General features: G+C 39.8%; 1 protein-coding gene across 2 annotated transcripts in view; it reads left to right on the forward strand.

The window, feature by feature from the left end:
- Positions 1-20,611, forward strand: part of CNTNAP5 (contactin associated protein family member 5) — an 877,416-nt gene that overhangs the window by 617,416 nt on the left and 239,389 nt on the right. For both annotated transcript variants that reach the window (XM_033860287.2, XM_019931771.3), the window contains exon 13: positions 11,177-11,377. In XM_033860287.2, the coding sequence (XP_033716178.1) occupies positions 11,177-11,377 (201 nt within the window). The remainder of the gene's footprint in view (positions 1-11,176; positions 11,378-20,611) is intronic.

Here is a 20,611-nt window from a genome sequence, read left to right on the forward strand (position 1 = left end):
AAAATAAATTTAAGAAGTAAAATGTTCCACATTTTGTTTTTTTCCTGGTTATTTCTTCATTGTTAGAATACTTTGGCAGAAAGCCTCATGGGGGGTGTCTCCCATCAGAAGGCACATGATGTCAGTTTGTGCCATGACTGGCTTGCTCTGCTCCATCATTTGACTAAAGCAGCTCCACCAGATCTCTGCATTGTGAAGGTGATTTACAATCAGTTATCTGTGGAGCTCTATGCAGACATTATGTGAGTATCCTGTTCTCCATCCATGTGTTAATGGTCCTGACCTGTGTAAGTCATGACACTGGAGTTTGTAAAATGTCGTTTTTCTAATTATATTATCCCTTCTGCATTTATAGTTGTTTTTGTCTACAGAGCTTTTTATTTCTCACCTTGCCTCCATTTACCCTTGTATCAGTAGAGGCTCATAAATTATTTCACTTTAAAACATTGTTACTATTACATTATATTTATTAGATGTTCAAATTGTCCCCAAATTAGCTAGTAATGGTTCCTTTAATTCTGTTCCTATGTCTTTCTTGCATGACCCCATTAATCTTGGAGCACTTCCATGCTTTCTAGCACAAGATGCTCCAAGACGTTACCTTGAACTTTCCCTGCCTAGACTCAGACTCAGCTATTTCCCCAAAGAAGCCTAGTTCCTTTTTGTAGCAAATGGTATTTGAAAGTTAAGATCTAGGTATTAGGTTTGTTTATTGCTTCTCAGCCATTTTTGTGGACAGAGCTAGAAAATGTGTGTGTGTATGTTTAAATTATGAGTTGATACATTTATCTTTAAGGCAAATCCAGCACCATTAGATCTTTTCTCATCATTCTGTCTTCCATATATATTTCTCTTCTCTCACACTGAGAAATTACCTGAGCATCAATATATTTTCTAATTTATTCTATCCTGTAATATACACCAATAGATTCAGAATCACATCAGCAATAGCACTACTAATAACAAGGTAAAGTTTAAGATTTACTTGAATTTAAAATTTTGTTCTTAGACTATATCCTCAGGATGTATAGCTAGACAGAATAGAGTATTAAAAAAGTTACTTGAATGATTTTTTTTCTCTCTTGTGTTTATTTTATCTAATATATAGACAGAGATTTTTGTATCTGCTTAATATTCAGTTTTAGGGTTTGCCTTTTTTCATCCTTTTGATTTAATTTTATGTTTTAAATATATAAAACATTTTAATGTTACAGAAGTCAAATATATTTACAATGGTTGACCAGGGATGTCTTGTTCTCACTTATATTGCTTTCACTCTGTTCTTACCCATCTCCTCTCGATAATCATTTAGTGTATCCTTCCTCTGTGTATCCCTTTTTCTCCTTTGTTCTTGCACAACATGTAGCGTAGTCTTTTGCACCTTACTTCCTGGAAATCATTCCATCTATCCTGGAAATCATTCTAGATTGGTTTAGAGAAATCTTATGTGGTCTTTATTATGACTACATAGTATTTCACTGTGTCAGTTAACTATACTGTGTCCAATCGAACATCTATTGATAGATAATTTACCTTTTTTCCAAAATTCTGCTACTTGTAATAGATATTCTGGGCTGCACAGCAGAATTTCAAGTATGCATTGAAACATCGTTTCCTATCATGTATCACTTTCCTGTTGATTTTAAGAGCTGTCACTGAAGCCAGTAAAAATCTTGGTAGTCTGTTGAAGGTTTAGTTCAGTGGTAAGTGAATGGCTACTGTGGGCCAGGTGCTAGGCATACAAAGACTTCACGAGACATTCTCTTCCCTTGTATAGCTTACAGTTTAGCTGGGGGTCTGAGTAAACAAGTTGGAGTAATAGCGCTTGAGTGAGCCAAACACAGGATGCTGGAGGAGTTAGAAAAGACTTCCCACCGGAGATGATGCTGGCACTCTGACAATAAAGTTGATAGTGTGGCGAAGTCCAGAGCAGGGACGTCAGCTGAAAGAAAGAAAAATAATTTCATATTCCTCTTTGAGCTTTCTTTTTGTCAGTCACCTCCAGAGCCAGAATCTAAGATCCATGGAAGCAGAGTAAGTAGACTCTTCCATTTCAGAAGGCTTGTCTTCTTTTGTGACCTGGTGAGAGGTGACATAAGTGCTGGGTGACCCTTCTTAGGACCAAGGCAAGCACTTTGCAGTCAGCTCACTACTCTATGAGTTCCATCTTGGCTACCTTAGCTCTTACTAAAGGAAGGATGAGGACTACTATTTACTGTGTACTTGTGGTCCAGGTACTGGGTTATATATATTGTCTTAGAGTCAATCTCATCTAATCCTCATGATAAAGTGTGAGGTAGAGATTATTTCTCATTTTCATTTTGAGAAAACAGAGGCTCAGAGAGGTTGGAGAGAATTCTAGCATCACTCTGCTAGTAACTGACAGATGGAGGGAGTGAATTCATGTCTGTGTCAGTGCCCAGAGTTTTCCTCAGCATGCACCAAAACAGTGCCTGCCACAAAGATGCTCCTAAAAGCCTCTAAAAATGTCTCATAGCAACAAAAGCCTCTCCCTCTTCCCATCAGGTGACTTGGATGTGCAGCCCCCCTTCCACCCCCCACCCCACCCCGCCCCGCCCTTCCCCTGCCTGGGAGGCGGGCACAGGCTCCCCTTGGCCACATATTTGCCGCTGCAAGCTTTCAGCTTCCATGGAGCTTCTTTCCCAGAACCAGCTGTGAACACCTTACGCTCAAGGGCCGGGGTGGCATTCAGCCTGGTACCCCCTCATCCCACAACCTACTCAGTTCCTAACATCGTGCTCTGCACACACTAGACTTTCCGTTAAGTTTTCCTTGAATAAACCAGCGTCAGAAGCAAAGCACCATGCAATGCACATGAAATCTGTTCAAGACCACACATCACCCCCACCAAGATCATAAAACAGATTTCCCAGGTCTCTTTGATCATGCCGCTAATTGTAAAGCAAGGGAAAAGAAAACCCCCCAAAAAGGTACATAAAAAGTAAAGGCTCGAGCGAAGTAGTAGAATAAATCACGGTCAAGTATTTTGTCTGGAAGTCGTCAGGTGTGTGGTCCAGGCGGGCTGGTGAAGGAGCGGCAGGGGCTGAAAGGGGCTCCCCGCAACCCCCTACCCCTCCAGCGCCCCGGGGGCTGCGGTTCCTGCTTCCAGCTAATGCAACGTGCACGGTGGCCCTACCAGGAGTCTTAAACCGGTAATGCTACCTTCCCCTAACAGCCGCAGAAGCCCAGACACTAAAAGCAGCCACGTCTGCAAGTGGTTTTAGCAGGCAAGGAGGATGCTCGCCTAGGCAGCTGCGCTGATCCACAAGGGAGGGGAAACAGCTCCTGCGGGAATTCTGAAGGCTTTTAAAGAAGTTGAAAACTGCTTTCCACCTCTTGTCTTCTTTCCCTTTAAAGGTTGAGGAGAAGGGGGCACGGATACCCTCAGCAGAGGTTCCCAGATCTGTTTCCCCGCAATGAAGTGATGCGTCCGCTCCTCCCGAATCACTTCCTCAAAAGGGCTTGCGGGGCTTCCCTGGTGGCGCAGTGGTTGAGAGTCCGCCTGCCGATGCAGGGGAGACGGGTTCGTGCCCCGGTCCGGGAAGATCCCACGTACCCTGGAGCGGCTGGGCCCGTGAGCCACGGCCGCTAAGCCTGTGCATCCGGAGCCTGTGCTCCACAACGGGAGAGGCCACAACAGTGAGAGGTCCACATACCGCAAAAAAAAAAAAAAAAAAGAGGCTTGCAGCAGTTCAACTCTGATTTCTAGTCGGGTACCCTGAGCCAGCCTCTGAGTTCATCTCAGCGCTGTGCGTTTGATTAAGCACTCACAGCATCACTGCTCAGTGGAGTATCTCCAGTTTACAGAAGCGGAGACTGAGGCTCAGGGAGGTTCCTGGTCTCTGCTGGGGTCAGGAATGTGGTCAGTGGCAGAGCTGGCAGCCAGATCCATTGATCCCAAAGCCCTTGCTTCCCTCCATCGCATCTGCCTCTACTGGCTATGGAAGCCCTTTCTAAGCCGATATTTACTCAGCGGCCATTGCCGAAGATTTAAATGGGGAGAGGAGGGACAAACATATGAATAGTTAAATAACTCTCAATGCAAAATGACAAGAGATGGCATGGATGGTAAATGAGTGGCAGAGACAGTGCTTTGAGGATTATTTAAGCTGTCTTTACCCTTGGCATAGAAAATTCACTTTGTCAACATAGATAACTATACAAGAAGTGACCCCTGGGACCTTTCTGTAGACTTGCTTTATTACAATAGGAGTATAAGTGAATTGGCACAATTTTCAAAGGAGTGTAAGCAGCTCCCCACAGTGATTTAAGTTCAATTAAACTGTGTATTGACAATCTGTAGACTTCCTTCCAAGCATTGTGAGAGAAAAATTGAAGGTTTCTTTTCTGCCTCTGCAAAGTGAGAGATATGTGTATAGAATGAGGTTTTATTAATCAGAGTTATCTCTTGTCTCTCTCTCTCTCTTTTTCCACTCTCCTCCTGTTTGTTCTTTCTTGAGTGGTGATCTCCATGGTAACAGATAGAACAGCTTATAGCATCTGTAATGACTCTTATTAATAATAATAATGATCATCACAATGATAATACCGATCGGATAGAACGAGAGCCAAAATAAGAGAGTTAAATGGTGTCTCTGTATGTAAACAATTTACAGTTTCTGAAATGAGAGCGAGAGGGACCAGGAAGATCAACTAGAGCTCCAGGACGAAGGTTCCTAGAGGGCTTTCCTGGGGTGACAACGGGGAAAGATTTCACAGCAGGGATAAGGAAATAGAATATTCTGGAATATCCTGCCATTACTACTCTGATGACTCTTTGTGAAACCTCTTTTGCTTTTCTCTTGATGATGTTGTTGACTGCGTGTATTTTGATCATATCACTTGAAAGTTCTTTTACATGTGAACCGTTACATAATACATGCTGGTGATTAGCCTCCTCTTGATGAAGATCTCCTGAAGTTTTACATGGCATTCAATGCTAGCCAAGGTGCTGATGGTCTAAGGATGAATGACCTCTGTTGACCAGTCCATTCTCAAGGAAAACAGTGTATAGTCTATCGCCAGCCCCAACCCTGCCACAAACAGAACTCTGGGCATCCCCACTTACTTGTAATCTCAAGAGTACTTACAACAGCATGAGACATCTGTCATTCTCATGCACACCACGTTTTCCCCCAAATGATGGTAAACTTTTGAAGAAGTTAGGCAGTGCACTATCCTCCTGTGTATGCACCCTGGGGGCTATCACACAGTATACATAGAATGAGTGATACATGTCACATCCTGGGAGATCTCAGCTTTGTAAGGAGATAGACTTGAAAGCTAAATTCACAAAGCAACACGGGAAATGCTTTACTAGTCTTCATAACAACCCCTTGTCATATCTTTGAAATGAAGCCTTGGACCTTTATAACACATGCCATTTGATGGCCTATGGCCTGTAATTCCTTTATACTTAAAGGTGGCATGAGGCCTTGTGTGGATTTGGGTTATGACATCATTTATGCTCAGGCAAGTGCATTGGGCTGAATGCTGCTTTTAAAAAGCAAATATTTTATTTTTATTTTTTAATGAGATATAATTGGCATACAACTTTGTGTAAGTTTAAGATGTACAATGTATTGATTTGATACATTTATATATTACAATATGATTATCGTGGTAGCATTAGCTAACACCTCTATTATGTCACATAATTATCTTTTATTTTTTCTGGTGGGAACCGTTAAGATCTAGTCTCTTAGCAACTTTGAAGTTTATAATACAGTGCTGTTGACTATAATCATTATGCTGTGCATTCAATATCTAGAACTTATTTGCTAGTCACAAGTTTGTACCCTTAATTAACATCTCTCCATTTTTCCAAAGTTATAGTAAGTAAAACAGTATGGTATTGGCACAAAAATAGCCACATATACCAGTAGAACAGAACAGAGAGCCCAGAAGTAAACCCTCATATAAACGATCAATTGATATTTGACAAGGGAGCCAAATATACTCAATGAGTAAAGGACAGTCTCTTCAATAAATAGTGTTGGGAAAATGAAAAAGCCCATGCAGAATGAAATTGGACCCCTATCTTATACCACTCAAAAATTAACTTGAAAAGGATTAAAGGCTTCAACAGAAGACCTAATAGCATAAAAACCTAGAAGAAAACATAAGGAAGAAGTCCCTTTGACACTGGTCTTGGCAAAGATTTTTTGACTATGACAGCAAAAGCCCAAGCAACAAAAGAAAAAAATCAGCAAGTGAGACTACATCAGACTATAAAGCTTCTGCACAGGAAAAGAAATAGTCAACAAAATTAAAAAGCAATCTAGGGAATGAGAGAAACTATTTGCAAACCATCTATTTGATTAAAAAAACAAATATTTTAAATACATAGTAACTAATTTTAGAATAACTAAGATCCTTAGTGAATTGAATAGGTTTCTGCCAGTTCAAAAACTCTTCAAATGCAGTCCTCTCTTAAGCAGAGAATTTGTCTTGGGTAACTCAGTACATATATTCCTTTAAGCAAGTTAGAAAGATAGGGCTCTGTTTTTCATCATGGGACTGAATACAGTAGAAGAAAGAATAGAAAATGAACTGGGTAGCAAACCGTGGTATCAAGGGCAATGATTTTCTAGGTTTCTGGGTCTATGAGGACTAAACGACAAATTCTGTTTTAGACATCTGCAGAAATGCAAGGGATGAAAATAAATATAGAGACACATGAGGCTATTTCAGAGTGAAAAGATAATTGGACAAGATGATAATCATTTATTATATACAGCGGCGGCTATATTACAAGAAACTGCAGTCCAGACCTCTAGCTAACCTCATTTGCCAGATGAGTTTCCCACCCCCAACCCTCTAAGGAATGAAGTCCCCTTCTTCATTTTAATGTCATCGAAAAATTCGAACATAAAGATTCTTTACTCTTTTGCATGCCAGACAACAAGTTATGGGTCCATGTAAAGCAAGATTCCGAATCAGTATAATATCATCATTGATGGAAAGATTAATATAAATATCCCATTTACCAATGAGGAAACTTCAGAGGTGTATATAACTTGTCCAAAGTCTTACTGCTGGAGCAGAACATAGATGCCCATAATATGGGCTAGTTTCTAAAGCCAGAAGTCTCATGGTACCTTGAGCCCTAGATGCATCTCTAGAGACTAGAACTTAGGGTGAATGTCCTGTGGTTGAGGGCAGGTACTGGAGGTAGGTCAGCCAAGGTGGGTGTATGGAGCCTGGAGGACTTTATGATGCTCTGCCAATCATAGCATTTAGACGATTTACTCCGCAGTCTCTGCATGAAAATGGACCGACTTGAGTTACAGGGAAACCTCTGCTGGTTTCCTTGTGTGGGACTCCAAGTTCACAGAACTGCCACAGGGAAGCATTTCCTGTTCTGGGTCTTTTGAATGTGTTTTCCCCATGGGTCTGCAGAGAGAAGGCAAGGCTCACAGTGCCTCCCCTTTGCCCCCTTTAGGTGTTTGTGGGTCTTACTCTCTGATCAGGGAAAGAACCATGTGAATACAAGCGACCATGAGAGCTCTAAGAGACCAGTCAAGACTTCTTCTTTTTGATGCTGTTGTTAATATCAGCATCTGATATCTGTGAGCTCCTTGAGTTGGAGATGTTATATACTTATCTAAGAGGTACACACAGACTTCTGTTGAATGTCATTATTTAGTTAATAAAGGAGCTTCTCACACTAATCCCTTCACTTAAATCTTTACAACCACCTTCTACAGTTGGCATCATTGCTGTTTTTTTTTAAGTATTACTGATGAGGAAACTGAACTTTAGAGAAGTAATCATTTGACCAAGGATGCTTAACCAGGAAGTGTAGAGCTGGCACACAAATCCAGATCTTCTGGCTCCAGAATCCAAGCTGTGTCCACTAATCTCCACTGTGCACTGACCAAATGTACCATCTTGAACATTTAGCTCATGGGTCCAATTTTATTTAAAGTATATATAGGTCCATGAATGGATCTCCCTCCATCCACCTAAAAGACTATTCAAAATGAATCTTACTTGTTTGAAAATCCTTCACCTAGACCTTCCCTAGCTAAGACCACCTCACCTGTCCCCATCCAATTCCAAGCGTCAGGAACATCAACCATCAAAGCTGCCTCTCCTGAGTGGCACTGACCCCTGGCCTTTCATGTTTTGCCAGGGTTCAGGGCTTAATCTGCATTGCTACCCAGGAAGTGGGGGAAAAAATAGAAAGTGAGAAAAAATAATATCCAACTGTCTCCTTGTTTTTAGCCTTTATGTTGCTCTCTCCCAGGAGGAAAATACTGAGAGGACAAAGGGCATCTTTGAAATGAAAGCCAGCTAACGGACCCTAGGTTTCGAGTAATCGTCTCTCTTCCTGTCGCTCAGACTTGTGATGACTTGTGCTTGTGATGTCTGTTAAGTGAACTGTGGGGACCCTTTGGAGACCTTAGTAGTTCCTTTGTATCTTCTGTATATTGCATGTATCAAAAAGGACCAAGAGTTGAACTATTAAAACCAGTTCACTGTCAGGGCCAGAACGTAGGGTTTGCAATATTTGTGGCTTTAAGATAAAAGACTGTCTCTCTGACATGGCTTCCTTTTCCATCTTGCCAAAGATAGAATATGGTTTTGGAAAAATGAGCTAATGAGTGAACAAATAAGAGAATTGATAATGAATGTATGATCAATGGATGCATATATAGATATGAAAAATCAGTGTACATTTGGAAGGAAATCCACATTTATATGATTTAATGATGCTATGTGGACCACTTTGGGAATCAGAAAGATTGGATGAATTGAGACTGGGGACAAGTTTACTTTCTCTCCCCTTACATTTATATCTATATTTATATCCAGTATCTATATTTATACTGTTATCTATGATTATTATCAGTACCGGAGATGATGTACATAAAATTTCCTAGTATGAAACAGTAGTATACCATCTATTATTAGAAATTAGATTTCCATTTCTTCTGAGCACCGTGGACATTTCAAAATCAGCAGTTTTTATTTCTCCCTCTACAGTATTGCATGATTGAGCAATTACTTTCTTTGGTTATTTTATTGACATTTGTCTATATTGGCACCAGCATTTTTGGAGTTTCCAGTTAATTATTTATGTAACATTATTATTTTTACCAATATGAATCATGTTTTATTTTTGCTTTCAAAGTCAAAATCCAAAAACCTTCATTCTGATTTTTTTATAGACTTTATGGAAAATGTAATTTTGTCTCGATTAAACATTGGAGACATGTGGGTTATCAGGGGGCTGGTTTTAGGAAATAGTGTTAAGATGAATCAGAATGTTTGAGCAGAGTTCAATTTTATGCTGCAAGAAACATTTCCATTTTTAGGAATTGGGAAAATACTTTAGAGAGAATTGAGAGCAAACTTTCTCTTCCTCCTCTTTCTAACATATTAAAACTGAAGTACAGGGCGATGAAGTTATTTATCCCAAGTCATATACAGAGTTAGGGTAGAGAACATATTAATACTGGGGATCCTGGTTGCCAGTTTTTTTCTGCTTCTTCTTCTCCTTCTCCTTCTTCTCCTTCTCATGGCCAACAGCCACGATCCTGCTTCTAAGTAGTACTAGTTAGAAATAGTGGTTACGGGCAGTATATGTGCTCACCATTCTTGTCTAACAGATATGCCTTGGGTCCTTCCTCTACTTCCTAGACCTTGGTTTCCTCATTTGTAAAACTAAGTGGGTGAGAGAGGAAGGAAACCATGTGACTTCTGGGCAAGGTTCTTTTTCAGCTCTGCACATCTATGAAGAGTGATGACGTTATTATGTGGGCAAGATTCTCAGATGACAGAAGCTTCTCAAGTCTTCCTATTTCCTCTTTCTCTTTATCCGTAAGCATGTTCAGAATTCAATTCTATGTCCAATTGCTGTAAATGTTTCAGTCTATTATTCCAGAATGTTTGATCATGCCTTGTGACTTCTTTTTTTTAAACTGATGATTAAACTGAGCCCCAGAAAAGTGAAGTGACTTGTCCAAGCTTGCTGTTAGTAGAATAGGTTTCAAGTCAGATCTCTCAGGCTCTAAAACTGAAATTCATCTCCTTTCTTTGCCTTCCATTCTTACCTGTAATAGGTAAAATATGTTCTCCATCCCTGACCCACAGGGCCTCATCTCTGCATGTTGTTTTAATGTAAACCTGTTAAAATATTTTTGGCAAGTAGAAGTAGCATGGCGAATAAATATTAACGAACTGCAGTTAAGTGCCTTGCATGTTCAGCGTCTATTACACAATCTCATCCTTGTTATGATGTGTATTTCACAGATACTTTCTGTGTATAGGTCTTATTTTCAACGTGGTACTTATGATTCTCTGAGACAATGATCTATGCTAGTTTTTCTCTTGTGAGGAAGTGTGTGTGTCAATATCTGGATGTAGGGGCGTTGGAGTCAGACATCCTGGGTTCCAATTCTTGCTTAGACATTAACTATGTAATCTTAGGAAAACTGCTTAATTTTCCTTATTCACTTTTCCCTCAGTTTTGATGTGGCAGGATCGACTCCCTTCTGATTTAGACAATGTCAATTTTATTTTATTTATTTATGTAGTTAATATTATGAACATTTAACATTTAATTTTTGTTCATTTAATTACCAACATTTTGTGCATTCGACAGCTTGTCAGTGATCTATGTTTTTGTGTGTAGGTGATCGCCAGGATAATTACCTTCAAGGATATTTAGTTATATTCTACTTCTGGTCACAGAGTATCTAATTTCTCAACTTCTAAGTTCTTCCCCATCCAAATTGTCCTTTCCCACAACAGATGAGTTCATTTCCTTTTATTCTTGTTCTACCTGTTGTCTACCTATTTGTGTTTCTTTCTGTTCTAGTTCCATGGCTTTGCATAGATCGTGTCCATTTTAAATGAGATAATGAACATTAAATGCTTAGCCTAGAGACTGTGGAGTACAGACTTCACAAATTTAGCTCTTAAGATAATTAACCCTCACACTAACTCTGGGTAGAACTCTGGGAGAAACAAAAATTCTCCGGCCAAATTCTTTGCATGAGTAGAGTGCTTGAGTGGCCGTTAGTTGATGCACATCCAGCCACCATCCATCACACTGCAAGCATGATTGTCTTTTTTCTTTCCAGCCTTTTGGAGGTCTATAAGCATGATCCTCTTTTGACCTTCCTTGGTTGTGTTTTCTGGGCAGAGGACAAGATCTGGACATTGGTGCAGCACAACAACACGGAGCTGACCCACGTGCGAGGTGCCAACGCTGAGAAGCCCTACTCCATGACCTTGGACTACGGAGGCAGCTTGGAGCAGCTGGAGGCCGTGATTGACGGCTCGGAGCACTGTGAACAAGAGGTGGCCTACCACTGCAAGAGGTCCCGCCTGCTCAACACGCCAGGTAAGAACTACTCCTGCCCAGGCCCCTTTGTGAAGGCCATGCAGGATGACCGCATTGTGGCAGTTGGGCCCTGAAACCCTGGAATACGTAGGAGAGGGGGGGTTTGCCAAAAATGGGGCTGCAACTACAACGGTTCCCTATACAATGAGAGAAATGCCACCAGGAGAGACTCCTGATGGACTCGTCCTTGCTCTGATACCCAGGGTGTGACCTCGAGGGCGTTCTGTAACCTCTCAAGATTTTCTCTCCATCTTCAAAAAAGGGGCAGCGACAACACCCATCTTGCAATCGTGGTGAGAATGGAAAGTTTCTTGAGATCAGTGGCACTCGAAGAGAGCATTTGAGTTAGACGTAGGAAGTGTGAAAGCAGAAATGGTATTTCTGGCAGACGAGAAAGCACCAAAGATCTCAGCACACTCACCAAAGAGCAATGAGTTGTGTCTGGGGCAAAGGAAACATAGCGGAGCAGTATTAGGCAAGGAGGCCAACAGGGAAAGCGGCCACATCCTGTGTGTTTGCAGTACTCACGTTACCTGAAAAGTGCAGGCCTTAATGGAAATGACTCTTCTTTTAAAATAAAGTTTACTTTTAGGAAAAATTATATTAACTGTATTTATATATTTTTTTGTTCTCTTACGGTTAGTTTTTAGCGTGAATGGCTGATAAAGGGTTGCAAAAAAACCTTGTAGGATTGCTTACCAAAACCCGAAAGGGTTTGCACAACGTCAGGAGGGCTTTGTCAAAGTTGATGCGTGCCCTGGGAGTCAGTCATTTCTGTGCATATCAGTTCATCATTCATGGCAGAAAAAAGGGGGGAAAAAATGGCCGAGTAGCACAAGGATATGGAATATCCAAGAAAGGGTATCAGAATCTTTAGCCTCAAGGAACTTATGATCCTTGAAAGTGAGGAATTTTGAAAGGATTGAGGAAATTAGACAATGAAATGTCAAACAAGCAGAAGTGCTAGAAACCTAACTAAATACAACCCACCCACTGCCTCACTGATCTAGAATCCTTAGGGAAGAATTGTCCCACATAAGTGAATTTTCCAGATAACTGTCACTTACCCCTTTAAGCACCGAAAATGTTTTTAAAGAATTTTTAACTATTTGAAATGAAAATCTTTCTCAACTGGATCACATGCTTCCTTGCCTTCTTAAACAGAGAATTCTGAACATGAAATGTCACCTTTTCTTGATGACTCAGGATCCTCATTGTGAAAATCAGTGACTGTACTGTCCTTGGACTCAGCAATGCTTGCAGGGCTGATTCAGAGGCCCTGCTTGGGGTCCCTTTTACCAGTATCCTCAGGGAGCCAGTGTTTGTGTGTGTTCAGATTTCACTCTCTCCTGGCTGTCAAGCCTGCATGTGTGACTCAGCACTCTTTGCAGAGAGTCTGTGTCCACAAAACCATCCTAACCTCTTATGATTGTGTTGCTTCTAGTTTCCTAACGTTTGGCTTGATGGAACTTTGGGAAAAATGGGATTATGTTCATTCTGACCATGGGATTTCCTTTAGTATATACATCCTGTGATATCAGTTTGGCTTTACTGTTGCCTTTGTATGATTTTTTTTTAATCTTTATTGGAGGATAATAGCTTTACAGTGTTGTGTTAGTTTCTGCTGCATAACAAAGTGAATCAGCTATATGTATACATGTAACCCCATGTCCCCTCCCTCTTGAGTCTCCTTCCCACCCTCCCTATCCCACCCCTCTAGGTGGTCACAAAGCACCGAGCTGATCTCCCTGTGCGATGCAGCTGCTCCCCACTAGCTGTCTATTTTATATTTGGTAGTGTATATATGTCCATGCCACTCTCTCACTTCGTCCCAGCTTACCCTTCCCCCTCCCCATGTCCTCAAGTCCATTCACTACAACTGCATCTTTATTCCTGTCCTACCCCTAGGTTCATTAGAACCTTTTTATTTTTTAGATTCCATATATATGTGTTAGCATACGGTATTTCTTTTCCTCTTTCTGACCTCAGTCTGTATAATAGACTCTAGGTCCATCCACCTCACTACAAATAACTCAATTTCGTTTCTTTTTATGGCTGAGTAATATTCCATTGTATATATGTGCCACACCTTCTTTATCCATTCATCTGTTGATGGACACTTAGGTTGCTTCCATGTCCTGGCCATTGTAAATAGTGCTGCAATGAACATTGTGGTACATGACTCTTTTTGAATTATGGTTTTCTCAGGGTATATGCCCAGTAGTGGGATTGCTGGGTCATATGGTAGTTCTATTTTTAGTTTTTTGAGGGAACCTCCATACTGTTCCCCATAGTGGCTGTATCAATTTACATTCCCGCCAACAGTGCAAGAGGGTTCCCTTTTCTCCACACCCTCTCCAGCATTTATCGTTTGTAGATTTTTTGATGATGGTCATTCTGACTGGTGTGAGGTGATAACTCATTGTAGTGTTGATTTGCATTTCTCTAATGATTAGTGATGTTAAGCATCCTTTCATGTGTTTGTTGGCAATATGTATGTCTTCTTTGGAGAAACGTCTGTTTAGGTCTTCTGCCCATTTTTGGATTGGGTTGTTTGTCTTTTTGATATTTAGCTGCATGAGCTGCTTGTATATTTTGGAGATTAATCCATTGTCAGTTGCTTCATTTACAAATATTTTCTCCCATTCTGAGGGTTGTCTTTTCGCCTTGTTTATAGTTTCCTTTGCCGTGCAAAAACTTTTAAGTTTCATTAGGTCCCATTTGTTTATTTTTGTTTTTATTTCCATTTCTCTAGGAGGTGGGTCAAAAAGGATCTTGCTGTGATTTATGTCATAGAGTGTTTTGCCTATGTTTTCTTCTAAGAGTTTGATAGTGTCTGGCCTTACATTTAGGTCTTTAATCCACTTTGAGTTATTTTTGTGTATGGTGTTAGGGAGTGTTCTAATTTCATTCTTTTACATGTAGCTGTCCAGTTTTCCCAGCACCACTTATTGAAGAGGCTGTCTTTTCTCCATTGTATATTCTTGCCCCCTTTATCGAAGATAAAGTGGCCATATGTGCATGGGTTTATCTCTGGGCTTTCTATTCTGTTCCATTGATCTATATTTCTGTTTTTGTGCCAGTACCATACTATCTTGATTGCTGTAGCTTTGTAGTATAGCCTGAAGTGAGGGAGCCTGTTTCCTCCAGCTCCATTTTTCTTTCTCAAGATTGTTTTGGCTATTCGGGGTCTTTTGTATTTCCATGCAAACTGTGAAATTTTTTGTTCTACTTCTGTGAAAAATGCCATTGGTAGTATGATAAGGATTGCACTGAATCTGTAGATTGCTTTGGGTAGTATGAATGAAGAATCACAATGTTGATTCTTCCAATCCAAGAACATGGTATATCTCTCCATCTGTTGTGTCGTCTTTAATTTCTTTCATCAATGTCTTATAGTTTTCTGCATACATGTCTTTTGTCTCCTGAGGTAGGTTTATTCCTAGATATTTTATTATTTTTGTTGCAGTGGTAAATGGGAGTGTTTCCTTAATTTCTCTCTCAGATTTTTCATCATTAGTGTATAGGAATGCAAGAGATTTCTGTGCATTAATTTTGTATCCTGCTACTTAACCAAATTCATTGATTAGTTCTAGTAGTTTTCTGGTAGCATCTTTAGGATTCTCTATGTATAGTATCATGTCATCTGCAAACAGTGACAGTGTTACTTCTTCTTTCCAATTTGGATTCCTTTTATTTCTTTTTCTTCTCTGATTGCTGTGGCTAAAACTTCCAAAACTATGTTGAATAAACCATTAGCCAAACTCATCAAGAAAAAAAGGGAGAATACTCAAATCAAAGGAATTAGAAAAGGAAAAGAGGTAACAGCTGACACTACAGAAATACAAAGGATCATGAGAGATTACTACAAGCAACTATATGCCAATAAAATGGACAATCTGGAAGAAATGGACAAATTCTTAGCAAAGCACAACCTTCTGAGACTGAACCAGGAAGAATTAGAAAATATAAACAGACCAATCACAAGCACTGAAATTAAAACTCTGATTAAAAACCTTCTGACAAACAAAAGCCCAGGACCAGTTGGCTTCACAGGTGAATTCTATCAAACATTTAGAGAAGAGCTAACACCTATCCTTTTCAAACTCTTCCAAAATATAGAGGAGGGAGGAACACTCGCAAACTCATTCTACGAGGCCACCATCACCCTGGTACCAAAACCAGACAAAGATGTCACAAAGAAAGAAAACTACAGGCCAATATCACTGATGAACATAGATGCAAAATTCCTCAACAAAATAGTAGCAAACAGAATCCAACAGCCCATTAAAAGGATCATACGCCATGATCAAGTGGGGTTTATCTCAGGAATGCAAGGATTCTTCAATATACACAAATCAATCAATGTAACACACCATATTAACAAATTGAAGGCTAAAAACCATATGATAATCTCAATAGATGCAGAAAATTTTTTTGACAAAATTCAACACCCATTTATGATAAAAACTCTCCAGAAGGTAGGCATAGAGAGAACCTACCTCACCATAATAAAGGCCATATATGACAAACCACAGCCAACATCTTTCTCAGCGGTGAAAAAATAAAACCATTTCCTCTAAGATCAGGAATAAGACAAGGTTGCCCAATCTCACCACTATTGTTCTTTTTTTTAAATTGAAATATAGTTGATTTACAATGTTATATTAATTTTAGGTGTACAGCAAAGTGATTCAGATATACATACATATATATATATATATATATATATATATATATACACACACACACACACACACACATATATATATATTCTTTTTCATATCCTTTTCCCTTATAGGTTATTACAAAATATTGAGTATAGTTTCCTATGCTATACTATACATAACTATATAGGACCTGTATTTTGAATACTATAGGTCCTTGTTGGTTATCTATTTTATATATAGTAGTGTATATCTGTTAATCCCAAACTCCTAAGGTAACCTCTACTTCCCCTTTGGTAACCATAAGTTTGCTTTCTGTCTGGGAGTCTGTTTCTGTTTTATAAATAAGTTCATTTGTATCATTTTTTTAGATTCCACATATAAGTGATATCATTTTATATTTGTCTTTCTGTGTCTGACTTACTTCACTTAGTATGATCATCTCTAGGTCCATTCATGTTGCTGCAAGTGGCATTATTTCATCCTTTTTTATGGCTGAGTAGTATTCCATTTTATATTTGTACCACATCTTCTTTACCCATTCATCAGTCGATGGACATTTAGGTTGTTTCCATATGTTAGCTATTGTGAATAGTACATGCTGTTTTTTCTAACTCAGCTGTCATAAATTCCCTGAGTACATTTGGGTGGGAGGGCATGACCTAATCACCTTCCAAAGTCCCCACCTCTTGATACTATCACACTGGGGGGTTAGAATTCCAACACATGAATTTTTGAGGAACAAACATTCTGTCCATAACAGGCACACACTTGCAGGGATGTTTTCCTAATTTCCCTAATTATTAAGGCAATCCCATCCCCCCGGGGAAGGCCAGAGAGAGAAAGGAGAGGCTAGAGACCATCTTCTCCTTTCCTGCCTTCCCTCTGGAAGAGTTGGGTAAGGGTCTCCCTTACCTGCTGAAGCCAAGGCTCTCCCTGTGAAACTGTTTTACTAACTGTATTTGTCACACACACAGTATACAAATATCTTTCCACGTCAGTAAATATGACTTTATACCATAATGTTTTTAAGAACAGAGTCTTCCGTTATATGGATGTACCAAATGGATACACAAGATTAACAAATCTATTTTGGACATTTAGATTGTATCCATTTTCTCACTATTACACATGATGCAAGAACATTTTTGCACATAGATCTTTATGTATAAAACCAATTATATCCTTAGGATAAATTCCTTGGGGTGCCATTACCAGGGCAAAGCGTGTGCATATTTTTAAGACTTTTGCCATATTGACATCTGCAGTGTATCAAGGTTATACCAATTATTACTCTAAACATCACTGTGGGATTTGAGTGCCCATCTCCCAGCAATAGGTATTATCACCTTATTTCAACTTTGACAATCTGATAAATGCAGAGGAGGATCAAAGACAATTATAAATATTTTTTTATTAATTAAAATATCCCATAGCTTATTGGAAACTACTGGTAGCCAGGATTAGTAGAAGCAATAAAATATTACGAATTGTGGCTACCGTGGACTCAAACCAATAAGAGGAGTATGTGAAGGCTGCCTTCTTGCTATAGGTTTTCCCCCGTACCATACACAATAGATTATAAAGGGAGGAAATAAAAGAAGGCCACCAATGACTAAGCATTTCTAATATTTAAGGATGTCTGTGGGGAACTGTATAAGCATGATCTCTAATCCAAACAGCAGTTCTGCATAGTAAGGGTTGTTATCCGATCTGGCATTTCAGGAAACAGAACCTCAGAGAGGGTAAGATGCTTGATCAGTGCCACACGGCTGGGGAGGGGCAGACCTGGTTCTTATACCCAGATCCGCCTGAGGTCAAAGCAAGGAAAATAAGGACCTCCTGTGCAGCACAGGGAACTCTACTCAATACTCTGGCCTCTATGGGGAAAGAATCTAAAAAAGAGGGAATATATGTATATGTATAACTGAATCATGTTGCTGCATACCCAAAACTAACAATGTTGTAAATCAATTATACTCTAATAAAAATTAAGAAAAAAAAGCAAGGATATGATTTCCGATACATCATGCAAAAAACAAAAGTTAAAAGGAAATGGGGTCGTCAGGGAACACATCAGTTTGTATGATTTTCCTTGTTTTGTAAGAAAATGCAGATGGAGAGAGAGGCAAGTCACCAGAGCCACCTCTGCTAAGCTGTGTGATTGTCAGGGTGTCTTGAAGGGGACAATTCCTCGGCAGCCTCACAGGTTGGCAGCGTCCTCGCTCACACGCTGCAGCTTCTGTGGCCCACGTGGCCCTGTGGATCCCAAACAACATCACCAAAGTCTCCTTCTGCCTCCTTCAGTCTGTTCTTGCCTCTGGCTCTGGTTCCATTCTTCTAGCAGCAACGGAAGCAGAAAGAGAGGGAAGACGGGCAGGATTAGGTCAGGCCTGGTTCACCACTGTGTCTTTTTCATTTAGTTAGTGACTGAACCATGACACTGTCATTTTCTGACAGTTTCCTCAGATATTCTTCCCCAGAGCTGCTGATAAGTGCCAGCCAATGAAATGTGTCATCTCTCTCTTTAACTGAAGGTTTATACTCGAAACTCTGCAAAGGACCCCAATTCCAAGCCCTTGGGGTCCAGGGGAAAAGTGTCTTCTTTATTCGCATAAATCTTTGTAGCTGTATTTGCTTGCTGCTTCTTACCCTGAGCTTGATGCAGGGCTGAGACCCTGTGCTCAAGAGCAGCTTCCGAGACAGGATTTCTCACCCTGCCAGTGCTCAGAAGTATCCTGTCACAGGGCGAGGAGGTGGCCACTTGTTCCCAGGAGCAAAGGCTGCCCCGGTTATTCCCAAGACTTTTCTCCTGGTCAGCACCTCCATAGGAATTTTGCCTGAGGCCAGACCCAGAAGATATCATGTGATAAGAGTATAAAATAAAATAGGTTTTTTTGATGATAGCCATTCTGGCTGGTATGAGGTGATATCTCAATGTAGTTTTGATTTGCATTTCTCTAATAATTAACGATGTTGAGCACCTTTTCATGTGCCTCTTGGCCATCTGTATGTCTTCTTTGGAGAGATATCTATTTAGGTCTTCTGCTCATTTTTTGACTGGGTTGTTTGTGTTGATGATATTAAGCTTCATGAGTTGTTTGTAAATTTTGGAGACTAATCTCTTGTCAGTCACATCAAAGGGGGCCTACTGTGTGGCACAGGGAGCTCTGCTCAATGTAGTGTAACAGCCTAAATGGGAGAGGAGTTTGAAAGGGAATAGATATATACATATGTATAACTGAATCACTTTGCTGCACACCTGAAACTAACACAACATTGCTAATCAACTATCCTCCAATATAAAATAAAAAGTTAAAAAAAAAATGAAATAGAATCCAGTTCCAGAAACAGAGGACAGAAAAAAAAAATCTTGAGGCCAGGGCCTAGAAGATGCTTTAATCACATGGCCAATTTGCTCTGTAACCCACAACTTCCCCCGGAAGGAGGAAGATATTGAGAGGGGCAGAGGAAGGAGACCACCTGGGGAAGCTGAGTGCCCAAGTCCTGGGGACAATGGAGATTGAGAGCCCTACCTTCCCCCACCTTCTCTTCTAATCATCTCCATGATTAGAATCCCTCACTGGATTTGCTCATTGGGGATGTAAGTATCTAGTGTATGTATCTTTTCACAGTTACCACTCTGTGTAGTGAAGGTGTATTTGGGAATGCCCTTCCCAATAAATCTGTGAGCTCACTAAGGCAGAGGTAAGAAGTCCGTCTTGATACACATGAAATCATTGGAAGTTCAGACCCCGTTACTTTGAAATCTAATAGCCATGGACAGGCTGAGCTCAAATTTACTTTGGTTCTGAACAGGAAGGATTTGCCAAGCAAATGAGTTGTGCAAACAAGTTGTGAGGATTGTTTAAGTTCCTCAGCAGACCTGATGATGGAGTGCCTGATAGCACATCAGAGTCCCCACTTCCCTGCCAGGAACGGGCTCCTATGCATTTATTCATGCAAAGATGTGAGTGGTTTCCACCTGGAATCAATTTCTATACCTAGTTATGTTCCAATGATTTTGAACATAATAAAGTCCTACTTGTCTTAAAGTATTCTAAAATTCTCAAATTTCCTTTTATCCCTTAACTAATGATATTTTAGTGAGCATACAGCTAACCGGCCATATATATAATATGTGGTATATAGTTTAGACCATATATATATATATATATATATACACACACACACACTATAGTATGTATGAAAATATACATGCATTATTTATACACTATTTAGTGTGTGCTACATAATATATATTATGTAATGGTATATATACTCATTATATAATCTTTGTATGTCCAAATAGATCTGTAAATGCATTTGGGTGTATAAACCCTCATGTCCATCTGTAGTATTCAACTTCCAATGTGTACAAAACTAACACTTTGGTTTAGAAATCGAAGTAAGGAATTGTGATGCAGAAAAGGCAAATTACTGAGAGAAAAGAAATAGCACCTCAAGGTGCTCTGGAGTTTACTAAACGTAAAATTCTTTGTCCTCAATATTTTTACCAAACCAGATCATTTAACAGTTGATTAAATTTTCTTTCTTTCAAGAAATA

This window comes from Tursiops truncatus, chromosome 7, assembly GCF_011762595.2.
Source record: "Tursiops truncatus isolate mTurTru1 chromosome 7, mTurTru1.mat.Y, whole genome shotgun sequence".
Taxonomy (NCBI): Eukaryota; Metazoa; Chordata; class Mammalia; order Artiodactyla; family Delphinidae; genus Tursiops; species Tursiops truncatus.